Source organism: Terrapene carolina, unplaced genomic scaffold, assembly GCF_002925995.2.
Source record: "Terrapene carolina triunguis isolate 2854851 unplaced genomic scaffold, T_m_triunguis-2.0 Scaffold166, whole genome shotgun sequence".
In the NCBI taxonomy this organism is placed as follows: Eukaryota; Metazoa; Chordata; order Testudines; family Emydidae; genus Terrapene; species Terrapene triunguis.
The window spans coordinates 1617264-1637723 of record NW_020664517.1 but is presented as its reverse complement, the minus strand read 5'-3'; the positions used below and the strand labels follow the sequence as shown (position 1 = coordinate 1637723).

The window sequence follows — 20460 nt, the reverse complement described above, 5'->3', positions numbered from 1 at the left end:
GGCTTGGCATGGCCTGGCAGGAAATCAGACACTGTAATCACTCCTGTTGCACTGCCAGTCTGACTGACACAGCTGGAGGGTGTGCAACAGTATTGCATGCAAGGCTCCTCAGCTCCACCCTCTGGCTGGAGGCCTGGCCAGGGAACCTCCCACACAGTTCTCCTAGATCTGCAAGGGCATCACTCACTTCCCCAATCGGGCCTGCAGCTCTGAAGCTAAAGTTAGAAGCTGTAAATGCTGCAGGCACCTGGGGTCAAGTGCTCAGTGGTATCACCCCAGTGGAGTCAGTGGTGCAAGGACCATTTAAACCCAGTGGAGGATCTGACTCTTAATCTTTAATACAGATGAAAATCTCTTGTCCACGATCAGATTGCCACACGCACATGCTCCAGGAGGCTACTCACAATACTTGGATTTCACAATGATCCCCCTTCTCTCTCCACTTACCTTCAGCGCCTCAGCACCAGTGATTGCAACTATCCTCCGGATGCCTTTAGCAATCGCTTCTTCAGAGGCAATCACAAAAGGGCCAGCATGGCTTGAGTTCTGCAGGTGTCTTTGGAAAGAACAGACAAGGTGAGATGGCTAAAAATCCTATCACTGCCTCCCCATCCTCTTTCTGTTCAGATACTCACGTCCCTCCACAGAACTCGATGGAAGTGATGGAGCCAGCGGCGCTGGAGGGATCAGCCAGCATGTCCTCCACGGGGATGCCAATGGAGACGACACGCACGGGATCGGGGTAGGTCTCATCAAACACAGCCCGCAGGCCCTGGATAGCTTTTGCTGCTGCCAGAGGGCAATCCTTGGCATACACAGTCTGGGGAGGTCAAAGCAAGGGGGATCAGATGGGCACTGCCAGCACAGACAGAAATGCAGATACAGGTTAACAGCTGTAACCAAAGCATCAGAACTTTTCATCTCACTTTCAACATGCAACAGTTGCATTTGTCTCTGGGTGAGCAGCCTCAACTCTCACACCTTCTCCGAGACATAACGCCCGTTCTGTGCTAACCGCTGCTTAGACAGATTTCAGCATCCAAATTAGCCTATGGCTAATGGCTCATCAATGATCCAGCGACACCTGTGTGCTTTTCCAAACCTGGAGAACAGTGACCATGAGTACTCTACTGGCCAGCTCACCAAAGAGATGTCATGTACACTGACAACAGGTGCAGTGAATAAAGAACAGCCAATTTATATTCTGGGAAATATTGATGAGGCTCCCAGAGTTCAGTTTAAACCTCTATTTTCCAGTGAAAATAAGGCCACATCTTACCAGGAAATCTGAGTTTACACCAAAGAGGCCAACAAAGAGCAGCTCCTTACCCTCCAGTGACTGTGGTTCTTTGAGATGTTGTACTCAGTGTGGCTCTCACTCAATAGCAGTGCTATGAGAAAGAATCCGCTCTGAAACACGAGGTGCAGGTATCCCTAGGATGGGATGCACACTGACACACACTTGAGGAACGTCTCTTGCTGAGAACATGATCCTCATGCTCTCAGCTTTGCAGTACCATTGCATCCCGTTCAGGACTGCGCCACATTACAGATCAACACTGGCCACCTCCAGACCCAATCTAACATGAAGGGCATGCAGCTAGAAGACAGAGAGCCAGCTCCCGTAGCAGGAGATATTCAGGTCATGTCTGAGATGAAACCTCTACCCATGAAACATGGGCAGAGCCATGCAGGGTGATCTGCTGTGAGGAGATAATGGGGATCCTTGATCTGCTCTGGTCAGCCAATTCCACACTTGCTCACACTGCACAGCTGACTGTCAAGAGGGTGGGACAATAAGGAACTGGGCTGTCAAGGCAGCACGTGTCCTTCCGCCTGCCCCACTCAACATCAGCACCATTTTTTCTGCAAATTAATGCCCTGATTCTCCACTTGGCCCAGGTTGAGGAGGTAGAGAAGGAGTGTGCGTGTAGCATCACCACCACCACCACCGGGGAGTGAGGCGGAGGGTTAACTCAATGGACCTGGCACACTGGCAAGCTGAGCCTGCGGCTCCCGCCATCAGAGTCCTCCAGCAAGCACCCTCTCCCCAGACCCAGAGCACACCTTGGCTTCCTTTATCATTTGGTTGGCAATCTCTTCGGTTTTTTTGATCTCTTGGGTGGACATGGCTCCCCTGGCGGTGAAGTCAAATCGCAGCCTGTCTGGGGCAACCAGGGACCCTCTCTGGTCGGCGTCCCCCAGCACCGAGCGCAGGGCAAAGTTGAGGATGTGGGTGGCAGTGTGGTTGCTCATGATGGGTCTCCGCCTTGGCTGCAGGGAGCAGAGGGAAAGCAATTATTAAAGGGCTCTGTTGGAGGGGCTGCCACGTGCCTCCTGCTTACACACCGTTGGCCCAACCCAGTGAGAACTGACTATCCATGGGACAGAGAAGCAGGAGGTTACAGCTACAAATCAGTTCTGCTTCAAGAGAAATCTGGGCCAATGCAGGATGGAGAGATCAAAAGCAGCTTCTGTCTTGAGGCTGCTCTGGGACCAGCATCAAGGAAAACAGTCTCAATCCAGTTCCCAGGACCCCTGTCACAGAGACCATCTCCCCAACTGTCCCGCTGGTTGGCAGTGCTTGGTGAGAGGCCGCGGAGGGGGCGAGGCACAGTGGGGGGAGTGCACAGGGAGTGGCAGGCTGCCCATGTACAGGAGAGAAGAAGATTTTACATGCTAGGGTTCAACCAAGTATCTTCTACCAACATTGAAGACACCCGAGAGAAAGAAAAATTTCTTCAAAAAAGAACTAGATAAGTTCATGGAGGGATAGGTCCATCAACGGCTATTAGCCAGGATGGCCAGGGATGGTGTCCCAGCCTCGTTTGCCAGAAGCTGGGAATGAGCGACAGGGGACGGATCACTTGATGGTTATTTGTTCTGTTCATTCCCTCGGGGCACCTGGCATTGGCCACTGTCAGAAGACAGGAAACAGACCTTTGGTCTGACCCAGTATGGCCGTTATGTCCTTATGTAACTGAAACCTCGTAGAGACCAGGGCAGCTGGACAATCCCTTCCTAGCCAGGATTTCACTAGTGCCCCAGTCTAACCCACGTCGCATTAACCCTTTAGGGCAGAACACAAATTCCAGCCGCCAGCTCCTGGGGGACTTGTGGCTCAACCTTAGCTCTACTAAATGACATCTGCTGGGATGCCCTGGTGGGAGCAGGCAGTGGCCTCAGAATGGTGGAAGAAAAGGAGACACCAGTCTCTCACGGGAAAGAGAGATGGTGTCACTCACCGTAGCATCACTCTAACTCACCTCGTCAATATACAGACGGACTTGGTCTCCCACTTTCAGGCTCCCGTAGACCATTCCTATGTGAAGCACATAGCCCCCCCGGATCTGCACGTTCTTCACCGTGAACTCCGTTTTCTGTACCAGATGGGGGAGAGCACAGACAGCAGGGGAATTGTTGTTATTCCACCCAGCATCCTGGATGGCAACTGAAAAGCCCCCAGAAGAGTAAGTCCCAGGAACACAGGCCTCTCTGGTAGCATGAGCAGCATGGTAGCATGGGCCGGCCAGCTCTCTCTGGGGACCGACAGTTGCAGTGGGAGTGGGGGACAAACAGTGAACTAGAAAATTAAATGAAGACCAAGGAGGAAAGGTGGCTCTGGGGAGTGCAGTGCAGAGCTCAGTTAAGCCCCGATTCCAATCACTGAACAATCGGCCATTACCGCTCGGCAGGTCAGGATCACGGACAAAGAGCCAAAGGGGGAGCCTGCAGATTTGGCCTCCATCACATGTGAGCACTCGATCATCTGTACCGTTTACCTGCACACACCCCTGGGAGGCAGGTCAGGGCTAGTCTCCCCATTGGCATCGACAGGATTAAATTCAATAGTGCAAACTACTTCACTTTGGCAGGGAAAAAAAAAAAAAATCAAATGTACAGCTACAAAATGGGGACACCTGGCCAGGCAGCCATACTGCTGGAAAGCATCTGGGGGGGTTCTAGTGGATCACAAATTGAATCTGAATCAGCAACATGATGCACTCGCAAAAAAGGCAAATGTCATTCTGGGGTGTATTAGCAAGACTGTGGTGTGTAAACCGTGGGAAATAGTTGTCCTCTGCTCAGCTCTGGTGAGGCCCCAGCTGGAGTACTGTGTCCCCGTCTGGGCACCACGCTTTAAGAAAGACGTGGACAAACTGGAGAGAGTCCAGAGGGGAGCAACGCAAGTGATCAAAGGTTCAGAAAGCCTGACCTACGAGAAATGGTTAAAGAAACTGGGCAGAAAGGAAAGCTGGGGGTAGGGGAGGGGAGGACTTGATAACAGTCTTCAAGTTATGTTAAAGGCTGGTACAAAGAGAATGGTGATCAATTGTGCTCCATCTTCCCTGGAGGTAGAACAAGAAATACAGGGCTTAATCTGCAGCAAGGGAGATATAGGTTCAATACAGTATTAGGAAAAACAATGAGGAGTACTTGGGGCACCTTAGAGACTAACAAATTTATTTGGGCATAAGCTTTCGTGGGCTAAAACCCACTTCATCAGATGCAAGGAGTGGAAAATACAGTAGACAGGTATAAATACACAGCACATGAAAAGATGGGAGTTGCCTTACCAAGTGGGGGGGTCAATGCTAGTATTAGGAAAAAATTCTAACTCAAAGAGTAGCTAAGCTCTGGAACAGGTGTCCAAGGCTGGTTGTGGAATCCCCATGGAGGTTTTGAAGAACAGGTTGGACAAACACCTGTCAGGGCTGGTCTAGGTTTAATGGTCCTGCCTTTGCGCAGATGACCTCTTGAGATCCCTTCCAGCCTTCTATGATTGTACAGATGGGGAACTCAGAGCCTAAGTGATTGTCTGTGGTCCCTGTGGCTGAGCAAGGAATTGAAACTGGGTCTCCCACAGCCCAGGCCAAAACAGTATCCACCGCACCACCCTTCCTCTCCCTCCCTGTCCCAGCCCCACTGTCTTTTCACCCCTCTTTCCCGAGAATGGCACTCAGGGAGTGGTTCTGTTTGTACGTCAGCACACAGGTGCCTGGTCCCACTTACATCCTCGCTGCTGTCGTTGTCCTTGACCAGGTAGCCCTCGTCATAGATCTGCCCGCCCTGCTCGGCGTAAAAGCAGCTCTTGTCCAGCACTATGCCGCACTCCTGGCCCGTGGATACTTCCTCCACAAACCTCTTCTCCCTGCGGATTGCTTGCACAGTGGCCACTGGGCTCTCAAACTCTGTCGCCGGTGGGAGAGGCAAGGTCAGTGAGACGACAATCCCAGCCATTTATACATAGCCATAGACACACATGCCCAGCAGCCACCTCTGGAGTGCTGGAGCGCTTGCTTAACAGTTTAAGAGAAGATGTGAAGAAAGAACACTGAGTGGAACCTGCAGGGGGACATTTAGCTGGGGTGGGGAAATCGCTGGGGTGGTCAGCCCTGTGGGGCAGGGGCTGCCTTTGTGTTGTGTCCGTACGGCACAGAGCACAACGGGGCCCTGATCCATGACCAGGGCACCAAATAAATCAGAATCCTCAGGGAGCAGGCCCAGGGCTCAGTACTGGACCAAGATACCGGGGAATCCAGGGATGCCCAGATACAAAGCTGGGGTGAAAAGGAACCACTAGAGGGTCCCAGTGATCAGGCAGGGAGCGTATGAGCTGGACAGTCCCTAGAGCAGCCAGAGAAATCGGTTCCCTTTAAAAGGTTTCCCTGTCTCCAAACGGTCAGTGTCTTCTCCTGCCAGGCAGTGGATTTGCCCCTCTGATTTGCACTATCCTCCACCTACCTCTGTTGGCAGCTGTCAGCCTGGCATGGTTCTCTCCCCTCCCTCAGCCCTAAAGGTTGCCAGCCGATCACCGGGCAGGCGTGAGATGCAGGAAGACACAGAGGCGCCTTCGCTGCAAGCTGCGGCGGAGTCCGCAGACTAGCCTCCAGGCCTGACCCCATGCAAGACCCACGAAGCGAGGCTAGGGGCAGGGGAACCATTTGGAGGACACTTTGTCACATACCGTAGACACCACTGGGATCCGACGTGTAGTTGTATTTAGGCGAGTCGTCGGTTACCTCCAGTCCCCGGGTGCGGAGCTCTTCAATAGCATAGATGTCCAGCATGATGAGGTCTTCCGCCCCATCTCCCTTGCCCTGAGACTTCAGCTGAGAATGGCAACAGGTGGAAGTGTTAGGGGCAGGGAGAAGATCCCTTAGTACTGCCATAGGGATCCAATCCTTATGCATCAGCTGGTTGGGCTTTAGCAACACATGCAGGGCTGGAGGCATGACTGGGGCAGAAGGGACACCCGACATCCTGGACCAAGTCTAGTCTATGCTGTAGACCTGCATCAAACACACCGATATTCACAGCTTTCCTCATTCACAGCGAGTCTGCCAAGAAACCGAGGAGGCAAGAATCCAGTGGGATGGCAGGGATCCACATTCTGTCCCCCTGAAGGCCGCCAGGTGAAGGCTGCTCTGAAGCAGGGTGACTGGCAGCACTTCGGTAGCAATCCCATCCACCCACTGTGGGGCGCTCCCTGCACCGCTACTCAGCTACTGCTACAGGGGGGGCTAGCGAGGGTTCTGCTCATCCCGTGCCCACTCTACTGCAAGTCAGCTGCGACGCAAAGCCGCCAAGCTGTGAATCCAATCCTGCCCTGGCTGTGCAGGACCCACAGTGCCTCGCTCTGCGCTACTGAAGCGCCTAGAAGATGCTCAGCGGGTAGCACGAAGAACACAGCTGGATTTGTAGGAGCTGTGTCTACACTAGTGATTGGGGGCGGGGGGCTCCCGGTTTCTCTGGCCCTGGTGCAGCTTCCATGCTGATTCCAATGACGGGACCACAGGTCTAGGCGGAGCGCTAGGGTTCTAACCATCAGATAGCTCAGCTGCACTCAGAGCATGCCTAGATCACACAGCATGGCCTGAAGCCTGACTACACCAGTGCTCCCACAAGCAAGGCTGCACCATCCTACCGTAACGGGGGAGGGGGAGAGAGTCTCTTAGAAACTCTCCTGTAAATAAGGCCTATTACTATAGGGTAGATGAAAACCAGGGCATCTTGGATCTAGTCTCAGGATGAGGGTGCATGGAGCACTCTTGCACTGGACATTGTAGAACCGAGGTGCAGTAAGTTTCCCCTTCCCCCCCCCCTTCATGCAGAGACAGGCTCTGCCAGGGGTCTTCCCAGTCCCACAAATGCAGCATTACGTGGCATGAGTCCCAGATCCATGTAGAGCAGCGGTTCACAACCGGGGGCCGACGAGCTAGTTTCAGGGGGTCCCCAAACCCCGGCGCCCTGCAAGGCAGAAGCCCCGAGCCACAGTACCTTGCAGGGCAGAAGCCCTGAGGCCTCGTCCCCTCCTGCTGGGTCTGGAGTTTTTAAGAGCATGTTGGGGGGCCTCAGAAAGTAAAAGTTTGAGAACCCTGACCTAGAGACCCATCTACACAGAGATTGCTGTTGGCTACACACCCACTGTTATTCCTCTGTTGAAGAAGTCTTAGCCCAGCCTAAAGAAATCTAAATCAGTGAGTCTGCTTCAGGCAGCAATGGGATGAACACAAGAGGGCATATTTTCAGAAGAACCTGTGACATGGGACAGATAGAGCCCGGGGGGGACACAGGCCAGGGCAGATGAAAGGCAGGTTTCCCACAACCACACAGAGGAGGAGGTTTGGAGTCTGTGTGGACAACGTGGTGCTCCCGATTGCTGAGATCACGAGAAAGAAGGAAGGAAAGCCACACGACATCTGCACAGCCCCCCGTGAAGGTTTGTGATAGCAGGGCTGATTCTCATGCAACCTGCTCACTGTTTACTTCCGGGAATTCGGCCTTCAAGAGGGCAGTGGGGAAAAAAGCTCCATGAGAGCTGGCAAGGAGCTAGGCACCCTGGTAGGAGGCAGAGGTGCCCAGTGTTTCTCCATGCAAATGAGGCCTGCACCCTCAGGATCTGCCCTCCAGCCAGACTTCTTGTGCTTTGCCCCAGGACCCAGCAACATGGGCCAGGGTGCTCAGAGTCAGATTTCCTAAGAGACGCCCTGTTGTAAAGGAGCAGAGTGTTGTCCCTTTAAACCACTAACAAAGGAGTCCTCCCACACCTGTGCCCCCGCCTACTCCTTGTAGTAGGGTCAACGCAGAGGGGCTGGTCTTTACCTGAGCCATCTTCCGCTCTTCCTCGAAGCCTTCCATGTCCACAGTGAGGCCCTTCTCCTCAGCAATGAGTCCAGTGAGATCCACGGGGAAACCATAGGTGTCGTATAACAGCCAGGCAGTGTCCCCTTGAGAGGAGAAACAGATCAGTCAGGTCTCCCACTACTCCTCCATCAGAACCCTCCCACCTGGAGCAAACCAGCTCCCAAAGGGCCTGGGACACTTCCTCGGCTATCGGGGAAGCCTACGAGACTCGGCAGTGGACCTTGGAGATATGCCTGGCTAATGGGCACTGGCAGTCAGCGGTCACAGTGCCAGGGTCACAGCCTGCAGGACACCCGTAGGTGGATCTCAGTCCAGTCCCTAGCAGACAGCTGTCCACAGTAAGATGTCGCCACCCACCAGAACAGGAACCAATTGTTGGCAGCCGAATCAGAGAGCCCAAGGACTGAATAGGCCATGGAGACGGGATCATCTTGTAGGTCACAGGTGAGCCCGTGGCAGGATGGTGCCTGGGGGGGCTCACTCTGCAGCTGCCCCCGCTGTGATAGAGGGCTTCAGTCTCCAGTACCATCAATCTGACACCTTTCACCCTGCTAAATTCACAGGCAGCCCAGCTGAGCCCTGAATGACTCAGCGGCAGATTTCCACCGGACACAGCTGGTGGGTCGGGGCAGGAGAATTCCCTGGAAGCCTCATTCAGCATGAAAGGAGTGAAAACAAACCTTACCAGGGATCGTTTTACTGTCTCCCAAGCTCTGGATCTTCCTGTCCAGGATGCGGCGCCCTCTACTGAGCGTTTTCAGGAACTGAACCTCCTCTTCATTGATAATATCCTTCACCATGTACGGGTCCTTCTTTAGCTCGGGGAACGCATCGCCCTGCAGACACAGAAGTAGCAGCCATTAAGAGCAGAGATCAGCATCAGACAGTGGATGGAGTCTCCAACCATGCACAACCTTGGAGTCTCATGCAGTTACTGTGCAGCAAAGGGACCTACCAGCGACTGCACCACGACGTCGACCAGTGAGGCGAAGAAGCCCTTGGGGGCATTGAGCTTCTCGTGGGAGTAGCGCACGGCCCGCCGGAGAATCCTTCTCAGAACATACCTGCAGGAACAGCGCAGAGAGAGGGGATCCTCACTCCGATGTTACAACCCTCTCCCCTCCTGCCAGTGGGATCCACCAGCAGCTAACCATGGGCAATGCGACTGAGGGCCTCTTCCTCAGCTCCTCCCACCTAGTTTTGGAATCCACACCCTCAGCACCTGTGGGTGGGAGATGAGGTGCGCTGGCAGAGTGTGGGGAGCAGGACTAGAACAGCAGAGGGGCTAGGTGTCAGGACTGAGGGGCATCAGCACAGCTGAGAGAGACACGAACATGCGCCAGGCTGCATCAGAGCCTAGGTCCATCAGAGGAAGGTGTAAAAACCCTATAGTAATAGATGTGAGATAATCTGCCCTCTATTAGTTAGAGCCTAGCTTCCGCCCAGCAGCATAAGGTTTCACATCCCGTCCCAAAGTGTTGGGATCAGTAATTATGATCACTCTGGCTATTCTTGATATCTGTATAAGTGTCCAATGCCTTTTTGAATCTTGCTAAATTCTTGGCCTCACAGACTTCCTGTGTTCATGAGTTCCACAGTCTAATTATGCACTGCGTAGAAAAATATTTCCTTCTATTAGTTTTGAATTTTCTTCCTTTTAATTTTATTCAATGTCCCCCTGTTCTTGTGTTATGAGACACAGACACCAGAACTTCTGGATCTACCTTCTCTAGAACAGTCAGTATTTTCCATACTTCTACTGCGTCCCCTTTTCTCTCTCTCTTTGCTCAGGTAACAATCCCAGTTTTTCAATCACTCGTCACATGAGAGTTTTTCCAGGCCATTGATCATTCTCATCACTCTTCTCTGACCACATCTCTAGTTCTGCAATAAGATAGGGTGACCAGTGACAGACAAGGCCACACCTTTCATTTACATCAAGGCATTTTACTACTTTCAGTGTTATTCTCCACCCCATTCCTGACATCCTAAATCTCACTGCTTTGACACCCAGGTCCCTTTCTAGGGTTGATCCATCTATGAAGTTTACCTCCTTTATTTTTAGCTTTGGGGCCTTTTTGACTAACCTTCACATTTTACTGAAATCTCCCTTTCTAAAGGTTAATGATGCTGTGTCCCTTTCTGTAGCCTATCCGCCCCTTGGATATCAACACTAATTATATTGTGGTCACTGTTAAGAGTGGCTCAACTACTCTCCCTTCTTGAACTGGTGCCTGTGCGTTCACTTAAAGCCGAGTTAAGAACGACCTCTCCTCTTGTGCTCTAGAACTAGCTCACCCAATGGGGCCAAGTTGGAACATTTGACCATTTTACGTGGTTAGTGGGGGTCTCCAATTACTACCATGTTGTTCGATTTTGCTACCTCTGATCTCTCAACACTGCGCTCACTCAGTCTCCTTTACTTGACACAGAGGCCTGCAGTATAGCCCTATTCATATATTTACATTCTTACAGCTTGGGAACTGCCTCCCTGTGGAGCAGCTGCACGTCAGCAGTGAGGGACATTGGCCGAAGCGTGTGTGTGGCAAGCCCAGAGCTGGAATAGCAGGGGCAGAGCTGAACCTCAGAACCGACATGCACTGGCAGCACTGGGTGGAAAGTCTGCACAGCACTTACCCAAACCACAATAAGCCTGGCTCCAAGCCCTGCTATTGATCCCTTCCAGCCTTCTCAGTTACAAGGAAACAGGGCCTTGCATGTGGAGGTGGTTCAAATGCGGGATCTCCAGATGCCCAAAGGAGTGAGAAGACCCTCACTGCACCCAAAGCAGAGGGGGACATCACACCACCTCTGTTTCCAAGATCAAGATGTCAATGGCTGTAAGTTTCACCTGCCTCTAAATGGTGGAATTTCATCATCGCCAGGACTGAACTGCAGCCTCTGGACACACACACCCCCCGCAGTAACGCCACTCCGGCTTCCTCCCCGGTTCAGTAATGCACAGCTGTGCCACATGCACTCTTACCCTCTGCCAGTGTTGTCAGGTCTCCCTCCATCAGCAAGAGCCACGGTGATAGTTCGGGCGTGGTCTGCCAGGACTCGGTATGCCATGTCTATACCATCTACATCCTCAGCACCAACCTTCCCTGTGTACGGCCTGGCCCCAGTGCCCTAGGCAGAGAGAGGAGACAGTGGGTATGGAGAACCTTGCTGTCTTGTCTGATTAGAGAGACACACACACACATATGGTTAGATACATGGCTCTGCTCAGCAGCCTGGCTTGGATGACCCAAGTCCAGGGCTGGCCTTGCTCTTCTTGCTCAGGGCCAGTAGAGGCTGGGAATGTTATGGAGGCAGCACACTCCTCTGGATGGGAGGAGGTTACCTCGCTGTCCCCCCCCCGGAATAGAGGTCGAGTGGCTCTGGAAGGAGCCAAGCTCAGCTCTCCCTGATCAGAAGGGCACGCTGGGCACACGCAAAGTGAAACTGCTTGGTTCCAGCATTCAGACAGAGCCCAGGTCAGCGAAGGCAGTGACCGGATTTGGAGTGACAGCTGGGGCAGGGACATGGCTGGTTTTGCTATGTTGGGTCACAGATTCCAGCCAGGCATAACCAATACAGCCAACAAGTCTTTCCCCCAAGCAGTTTCACTGCAGTCCCCATTCTATTTACCACGCTCTGTTGCTGCTTTCAGGGCCTGGCTTCTTCCTTCACTGACAAAGCCAGACAGTGTTCAGGGAAAGCCGCCTTAAAGGCGACCTGCAAAGAGAAACATGTTTGTGGCCCTCTCTTTGTTTCTTTATGGTCGATGGAGATGGCCTGGGAAGGCTTTTCAGAAACAAGCCCCCAAAATGCAGCTTTTCTGACTGTTTTTTTTAATATTCGAAATATCGATCCTGTCAACTCATTTGCAGAAAGGACTCTGTGGATGACTGGGAGACTGGTAGGACGAGGATATCAGAAACCCCCAGTAAGTGAAAGCCTACTGGGGAAGGGATTTTTATCAGACAATGAAACCCATGTGTTAACATCTAGTCAATTCCAACGTTTGAGAAACGTTCAGGAGAAAGGATGTCTTTGTTAAAGATTCAACACCCCTCACCCCCACCCCAAGGGCTAAGATTGCTCACAATCCACAATTCAGAGTCTTCCAGCAAAATCAAGATGATCACATGGGATATTCCGAATGAGAAAAGCAAGCAGAAAAACAACTCTTTTTGAAAAAAATCTTTTCAGGCTTTATGTATCCATCAAAAAGGAGCATAAATCCACCCTCTTCTGCTGCACACCTTTCAGACACCACCCAGCAGGCCAGCATATGCCACTTACCTAACAGAGATGGATTATAAAAGTCAAGCTACATAGTCCGGCAAGCCTTGGAGCAGGGGGTTTTAAGTAAGGCAGGTGACTGGCTGCTGAAGTTTGGCTTTGGACTTAGTTTCACCACCTAGATCCCCACATTGGGTCCACCCGTCTTTCCAGTTGAGGAGAGCTGGTCGCGGCACCCTCCAGAGCACAATGAGACTTCCCCCAGTGCTTAGACAGGGTCGGGGGGAGTAATCAAAAGGAGAGGTGGGGCACCCTCTCCACCAAGACTCCCAAAGGAGGGACATGCTGCTTCTGCAAAGTTCCCAGCCTCTGCTGGCCCAGAGCATGACCAATGGAGCTTGGCCCTGAACACGGAGCTGTGCCATCTCAAGCCTACTGATCAGGTCCGTTTGTTTAAAATGGAAGTCCCTTTGAGTCAGGCTTTCTAGGGCTCTGAAAATCTCTTAGTGCAGTTAGAAAGCTTGCAAAAGGAAGGCAGCTATAGAGGGGAGGGCGGTGTCTCCTACTTTCAAAGACGACCAAACGGTTCACGGTCAGCACATCTCACATGCTCTCCCCAGATTCACTCCTAAAGCAGCAGCTACGGAATAGTCTAGTCTTCTACCCTTACCAAGGTACAAATCTGCAAGCCAAGCGCTTTTAGGTTCATGACAGGTCGTTCTCACAGCTGCTAGGAAGTCACCATGGTCCCATCCTCTGGGACAGCTTCCCTGACTGCACGGTGCCATGCACACCTATGAGGCTATGCATAACAGGGGAAGCAGATACATTTTGATCAGGTTCAATGGGCCAGTCACGGATCTGTACCTTCTGGATGGCTTCAAAGTAGGGGACGAAGAGATCAGTGTCATAGTTGGACATCTTGTTTTGCAGCACAGACACCAGCCTTTCCAGACCCAACCCAGTATCAATGTTCTTCTTGGGAAGGGGTTTCAGGGTCCCGTCAGCCTCTCTGCCCAACCCCAGGGAGAAAGACAAACAGTCGTTGAACGGGTTGCTGCAGGGGGGTTGCCATCTCTTCCCTCATCCCCACATGTCTTTAAACGATCCCATTGGTCTTATGAGGCAGGCATACACATGGGCCCCTGGGAGCCTTAATAAGAGGGTAATTAACAAGACACTCAAGAGCAAACTAGAACCAGCATAAACAAATCCTCCCTCACCCCAGAAAAATGGGCTGAATAAGTGTCCCCAGCCTAGCCCAGGAGGCTGCCACAGGCTGTCTCATGTATATGGAGGTAAGGGGGAGCATTCCAAAGTCACAGGCCAGTGGCGGACTGGCCCTCCTTCCAGAGCTAGAACGAGGGAAAGGTCAGCAGCCTCAACCCCACTGATCAAGGGCTGTGATGGGAGATGGCACAGACGTGAGCCCGGTGTTTGGTCTGAAGGACTCTCACTGAATGACAGGCAGCTTGCAGAGCCTCCGAGCAGCTGTGCTGCCACATTCTGCTCTCACTGCTCCATGACAGTCCTTTCCACTCAGTAGCTGGGCTTGGTTATTTGCTCCCAATGGCTGCTTGGGGAGGATGGTTAACACACAAAATACACTGTACCAAGTGACATGGGGCGCTGGGAGTGCAGCTTAGCTGCTGGGGTGTGGAGGGTGAAGAAAGAGGAGTATTAATGGGGCCCCCTGTGCCTGATGAGGCACAGCAGTGGCGGGAGCTAGTCACGGGGCATAGATGTTACACAGGGAAAAACAGTGGGAGGTAACAGCAGATGAACTACAACCTCCCTCCTCCTAAATCCCAAATTTCACAATTTAACCATATTCCCCCAACACCCATCGGGGACAGCTCAGAAGCCAGCTGTGGGGTTGGCGAGAACAGTTCGCACTGGAGCGTGGAGGCTCCCGGTGCTGCGGCTTTCCAGAGCTGTCTTTTTACTAGAGTGAAGTGCTCATTCTCCATCAACCAAGAAATGTGTGGAGGGGGCAGGCTCTTGGCTCACCTGTTAAACTGTATGAACACCAGGTTCCAGATCTCCAAGACATTGGGGTCATCTTGATTGACGAGGTGCGAGGCATCCCTGTCCCCAATCCGGTCATAATGAATCTCACTGCAGGGGCCACAGGGGCCTGTGTCTCCCATTTCCCAGAAGTTATCCTTCATGCTGCCAGGCAGAATCTTGCTCTCAGCCAGTCTGTACCAGGAAAGTGCCCGTTAAATTAGAGAGGTGAGAGCAAGACCTCCCCCAATTCAGGGGCAAACAAAGAAACCACCTTTTACTCGTTAAAACTCATTGAATGGGTTGGAAGAGCCCACAGGCTTTTGAGAGAGACCCAGCTGAGATCCTGCTTTCTAACACCTACCAGTTGGACTTCCCATCCTAGCAGGACCAAACAAGTGCCCCCCACCCAAACTGACACATTCACAAGAAGTCATCTCTCCTGGGGAGAGGCCTGTTGCATGGAGAATATTTTTAAGGTGCCACCATGTGCTTTTAGAACTGAAAGTGATCAATTTTTTACAACCTTCTGTCCTCAGGGACAAGGCCCTGAAGGCTGCAGCTGGCCACTAGCCTTGGTTAGGCTTCATTAGAGGTTTTCTTCTGTGTAGAATGCCCAGGCTTTATTTAAACAAAGCTACAACGGGATGCACCTCAATCACTCCCTTTTCCTAACGAGTGTCACCTCAAAGCACTTGGCTTTATGGCTCTGCCACCCAGAGAACATGATCTGTGATATGCTGCCACGGTGAAGACCCACTGATGTGTGTCCATTGCCAAATAAGACATGCTGCATTTCCTTAAAATAAAATGCCGTGTGAAGTAAATACCACCTACTCCCGCTGTTCCCACTGCAAAGTATATGGGATTTCAGCCAGCAATGTATCTTGAGCATGGTCATAAATGGGTTTCCATGTGGTTTCTGATTCCATTTCAGTGATACAAGGCAGGGATGATTTAAATCACTAGTCAGGAAGACTCGATTTAATCATGGATTTCTACATAAAAGTGCATTCTTGTTGGCTGTTATAACCTTAATACATATTCTTCTCAGGTACAAGGAACTTCATTAAAATATTCCCAAACTGGGTGTCTTACAGCCTGCTGTCATTATAGGTTTTCCCTTCTAGTGAGAGAATGGTATGGTAGATCTCAAATCAATGAAGGCTATACTCAGAAAGGCCTCAAGACTTCTGGAATATACTGCTCAAACAGTTTCACTTTTGTTTCTACTGCCTGTCCCTCCCTTCTCAAATTTATCTCCAGACTTCTTCTCCTTGTCCAGATCTATTCCGCCCCCAACAATCTTCTATTCATTCAACTTTTTGAAACTTTTCACTTTTAGAAAGAGGGAAGGGATTGACTCCGTGTACACAAATTTGCAGAGGGACAATAGGGTTGAGGTCTGCTATTTCTCACCTCTATATATTATTTATTTATTTATGTCTTTAAAAACATTTTTGCTGTTAACAAGCATGTTATCTCTGGAGACACAAATCCACAGTTTGAGAACCGCAAAACTAAGCATCTCTGATGGTATCTTCTAGACTGAGCACTGAGTCCCATTGGGTAGATAGAAAGATTAATTTAAATAATCTATACAGCAGCCCCTGGAACCCCATAAGATTGGGTCCCCAATCCATGAACTATTGGAACTCATTTACAAAACTTTTCTTAAACATTACATGAATATATTGTCTCATACTATAAAATTAGGATTTATAATCCCTGTTCCGTGATGAGATATCTTTGAGCTAATTAAAACTATCTTTAGATAGGTTTTTCCCCCTCAAAAAGCATTTTATCAAAAAAATCCGATTTTTTTTATTTTATTTTTTTTTTAAATCATTGATTTTTATTCACCCTGGTATAAGGTTAATTCTTTCACGGCAATGGCCCACTCTTGCTGATGGAAGAGAATTTGCACATCCTGAGTCTGTCCAGTAATCCTATGCTGAAGGGATTCAGCCTTCACAGGTGCACCTACAATCCCAGAGATCCCACTTCCTAGCTGGCAAGGGTTGCATGGTTAGGCAGGGTCAATGTTTTACTTGTTTCAATCTCTGTAATCGCCCAGGCTCAGGTGCCACTGGAAATCCAACCTGTGACTACAGAACAAAGCAGCAGCAGATCTCAGCTCTTGTAAATGGCAGTAAATTAAATCATCACTAAATGGAAACTTCCCTTCCCCTCAAATTTCCCCAGCCTTCTCCCGCTCCAAACACCCATTGGAAAAGACAGATTTTGCAGCATGCCCTGGAAATCAGCAGATCCAGACTATTTCAGCCCAAGAGGAAAGCAATCCCCAAGTCACAGGCTCCTTGTGGAGAACACCACGTCAGCAGCTCCCATTCTGGCAAGCCAAAGCAATTCCACCTCGAACGTTTTTGCTGAGCACTACTGCAGCAGGATGGCGCAGGAGTGCTCTGTCAGGCAGACGCATCCCAGGCCGTTTAGGGCTTTACCGATCACAGCCTACACCTTTAATTCCATCTGGAAACCAACAGGCCGCCAGACCACGGAGCATCAGTGTCACGTGAGTCATCTCAGCAGGGAGGTCAAAGACTGACTGGGCTGTGGGGAGTGAATTATTTCTCACCCCATCAGGCTGTCCCTTTAGGGTGTGGTTTGGCTCACTGGTGAGACAACGTGAAGCTTATTCTGCCTCAACCATGGCATGGGCAAACAAGGGACTCCAGGTGCCAAGGCTGCCAGGCCTGCACCTATCACCAGCACTGTTTTCATAAGAACAGTTATATTTTTAAATGCCCTTACCCCAAATCCCGCCAGATCTGTTTGCACTCAAGGTCTGGCTCTAATCCGGCTGCCTCGTTGCCACCAAAGTAAGTGACATAGAGTCTTTCAATGGGGATGCCGAACTCGTTGGTGAGAAGGTCCAGAGCCAGTTTACAAGCCAGTTCCTGCACCAGGAAAGACAAGGTGAGTGAGGAAAAGCAAACAGATCATCTTACCCATACAACACAGCCCAACCCAGAGCAGGCAGGGGTTGAAGGCACAAACTGTAATGCCTCAGAATAGGCTTTGCACATCACAAGTCTAAAGTAAACTGAATAGGAAGCACAGGGAACACAGAACACATGAAACATCCTCTCACTGACTCCATTGCGTGAAAAGAATTGAGGCCTGGAACCTACACAATGGATTGCCCCTCTCTCTAGACCCACTGCAAGTACCCCTTTGAACTGCCAGCTCTGCCAAACACCTGCCCCTCAGAACCTGAAATGAGCTGAAGTCTCAGACTTTTAGATAGCAAATAAGCTCAAGAACCGGAGTGCTTTAGCTAACGACAGCTGAAACAGGCAGGCCAATATTTGCAGGGGCCAGGAAATCCCCATACATCAATAAACTGAGGGTTCCCTGGATGGCTTCCTACAATCAGCCAAAGAATAAAAAATTAACACTTAGCAGGTTCCACTGTGATTCTCTCTTTCCTCGTTGATTTTTGGTTCAACTGTTATTTTAATCACCTTGCTGCACTTTGATCAGCTTCATGAAGTTCCTTGGCACAGTATTAACTCTTGAACTAAGCCACTTGCAAGGATATCACACTTCCCCATTTTATGCTCCTATCTCCTCAGCAAGTCCTTCTCACTAACTCCGGCTTGCACCCAGAACATCCGCTGGAACCCTGCCTCCAAAGTTCTAACGCCTGCAGTCTGAGTCACCTACAAATGAAGGGCTGCAGAAAGTGCACTGGAAAATGATCATTCTGGATGATAGCCTGCCTAGACGCTAAAAGCCTGATACAAGGATTTGCTTTGCCTTTCGTAGCCCACTGGACCAGGAGACTTTAATCCAATTTAAAAGTACTGGTTTATTTGTATTTTTTATTGATTCCCTATTGTTATAAGAATGAATGTTGGTCATGCTGCTGTAGTGCTAACAAGATGTTCAGATAGTGCCGTGTAAGAGGTCATAAAAGTACAGAGATTAGACAGACAAGAACAATTCTACAGAGAGCTTTTCACATCCGAAGTGATTTACAAACGTTAGCTAATTAATCCTCTCAACATCCCTGGGAGGCAGGTAGGCAGCTATGGGCTTTTTCCACCCATAAGAGTCCCAAGTGCTTTACTATCCGATGCTCAGATACGTTCTTCTTCGTTTTTGCATTTTTACTTTCTATCAAATCAATGGCCCCACTGCTGTGAGGTGGTATACAGAATTTTCTGTCTTAGGCGACTGACTTATGCATCTTACTACCATGCTCAGGGGCTAATTGATCACCAGATTTGGGGTCGGGAAGGAATCTTCCCTCAGGTCAGATTGGCTGAGACCTTTATCCAGCCCTCTAACAGGCATAACCAACCTAATCAGTTCCCTGCCATCACAGGGAACATGGGCATTAGTGGCATCTCAGTCACTCCCATTCTCTGCCTGCAGCACACAACAGTCCTTGTGTTAACCTCCCAAGGACTGGTTTAACGGAGGTCATTCGGCTCAATGTAGAGGTATTTGGGTGAAGTTTAGTGACCTGAAGGTCAGACTAGATGATCTGATGGTCCCTTCTGGCCTTAAACTTCATGAAAGCTCCGCTTAGATTCCAGATCCCCATTGACCTTGAAGCTTACCTTGAAGTAATCTCCAAATGACCAGGACCCCAGCATCTCAAAGAAGGTGTGGTGGTAGACGTCTTTCCCCACATCATCCAGGTCGTTGTGTTTGCCCCCAGCTCGGATGCACTTCTGGGTATTGGCGGCTCTGGTCAGTTTAGCCATGGGGTGGGAGGGATCAAGGGTATTGAGGAAAATGGGTTTGAACTGGGAGGAAATAGCAACAAGATGATTTAAACTTAAGAACTCACCTAGGCAGCGAGCACTCTGTGGGTCAGTATATGTGGGCCAATAAGAACATGCCCGAGGCGTGTATTTAGAAATGCTGAGGTCGCCACTCCACCACACTAAGGCACCTTTCCATCACTCCTGCCAAACCAGGAGCAGTACTGGTGGACTCTCAGGGGTGCCGCATCCACCTGTCTGTGCCAAGGAGGGCAATTATGCTCCCCCCTCCCCCCCATTCAAAATAAAAGACTACCAATGTTTTTTAAAAACAGGATTTGTTTGCTGGGTGCTAAGCGCCTGTAGTCTTGTCCTGACTGCCTGGGTTCTTGGATCAGGCCCTAGTGACGCAATGACAGAATGGGAATGAGGAAAATGCTGCCTGGTGCACAGAACGGAAATGTCTCTGAAGAGCCTTCTGGGTGTGAGCAAGACTCCCCTGAGGAGCAGGGAGCAGTCTGCACCTCCACCAAGGATTCCGTATGGGGAGGGAGGGAGGCTTTAAACACCAACCACGGCTTAGCAGAATCATTGTGGAAAAAAGCTGCCCAGGGATGTGCTGATTTAGTACATCCCCCGGGATGCCATGGCCAGACTCCATTCCCAGCCAGGGATGCCCTGCGCCGGGCCCTCCAGAGTCCAGGGACATCTTATCTATCATCATCACATCACAGCACTGAGAGCCCGCAGCCAGGGGCCTGACAGGGGAACTGCTGGAACAATTCAGGCCCATTATATCTCACCAGAATGAATTTCAGTGTGATAAGTACTACCCACAATATACACGGCTAAGCACCCCTCAGTTCTTTGCTCCGGCAGAAAGCACAGGACAAGTACCAAAGTCACACAGTCCTGGGAGAGAGTCCTACCTGATTCATGCCAGCATTGGCAAAGAGCAGCGTAGGATCGTCCAAGGGGATAGTCGCAGATGAGTGGACATAGGTGTGCTGGTGCTCCTTGAAGAAATCAATGAACTTTTGCCGGATCTGCCTAGCTGACAGTATAGTTTCCATCCTGAGATCACCACGCAAAGCTGGCAAAAGAAAAAAAGAACGCAGATGGGTGAAGGACACATTCTGCTCAGTTTAATGGGACAGTCATGAATAAGGATCCTGGGGAAGGGTCAACTGGGATCTAATTCACCCAATTCTTTTGTCTGGGTCTCATGAGTTAGAATTTTCAGATGTTAATTTCTAGTCTCACTTGTTTCCAGGAGTGATGAGAGTGTCTCACTGTGCCATACATGGTACTGGGCTAAAGGATCAGATTCCACAGC

At 50.5% G+C, this 20460-nt stretch overlaps 1 protein-coding gene across 1 annotated transcript in view; it reads right to left on the bottom strand.

The window, feature by feature from the left end:
• LOC113406942 (alanine--tRNA ligase, cytoplasmic) overlaps positions 1 to 20213 on the bottom strand; it is a 35912-nt gene extending 15699 nt beyond the window's left edge. The window contains exons 1-15 of the mRNA XM_026653858.1: positions 20054 to 20213; positions 18978 to 19166; positions 17161 to 17306; positions 14389 to 14580; positions 13246 to 13390; positions 11135 to 11280; positions 9104 to 9212; positions 8834 to 8984; positions 8107 to 8231; positions 5969 to 6113; positions 5014 to 5192; positions 3267 to 3380; positions 2068 to 2274; positions 636 to 820; positions 448 to 556 (exon numbers count right to left, since the gene is read on the bottom strand). Of these exons, the coding sequence (XP_026509643.1) occupies positions 448 to 556; positions 636 to 820; positions 2068 to 2274; positions 3267 to 3380; positions 5014 to 5192; positions 5969 to 6113; positions 8107 to 8231; positions 8834 to 8984; positions 9104 to 9212; positions 11135 to 11280; positions 13246 to 13390; positions 14389 to 14580; positions 17161 to 17306; positions 18978 to 19166; positions 20054 to 20197 (2286 nt within the window). The 5' untranslated portion in view covers positions 20198 to 20213. The remainder of the gene's footprint in view (positions 1 to 447; positions 557 to 635; positions 821 to 2067; positions 2275 to 3266; positions 3381 to 5013; positions 5193 to 5968; positions 6114 to 8106; positions 8232 to 8833; positions 8985 to 9103; positions 9213 to 11134; positions 11281 to 13245; positions 13391 to 14388; positions 14581 to 17160; positions 17307 to 18977; positions 19167 to 20053) is intronic.
• Positions 20214 to 20460: the final 247 nt, after the last annotated feature.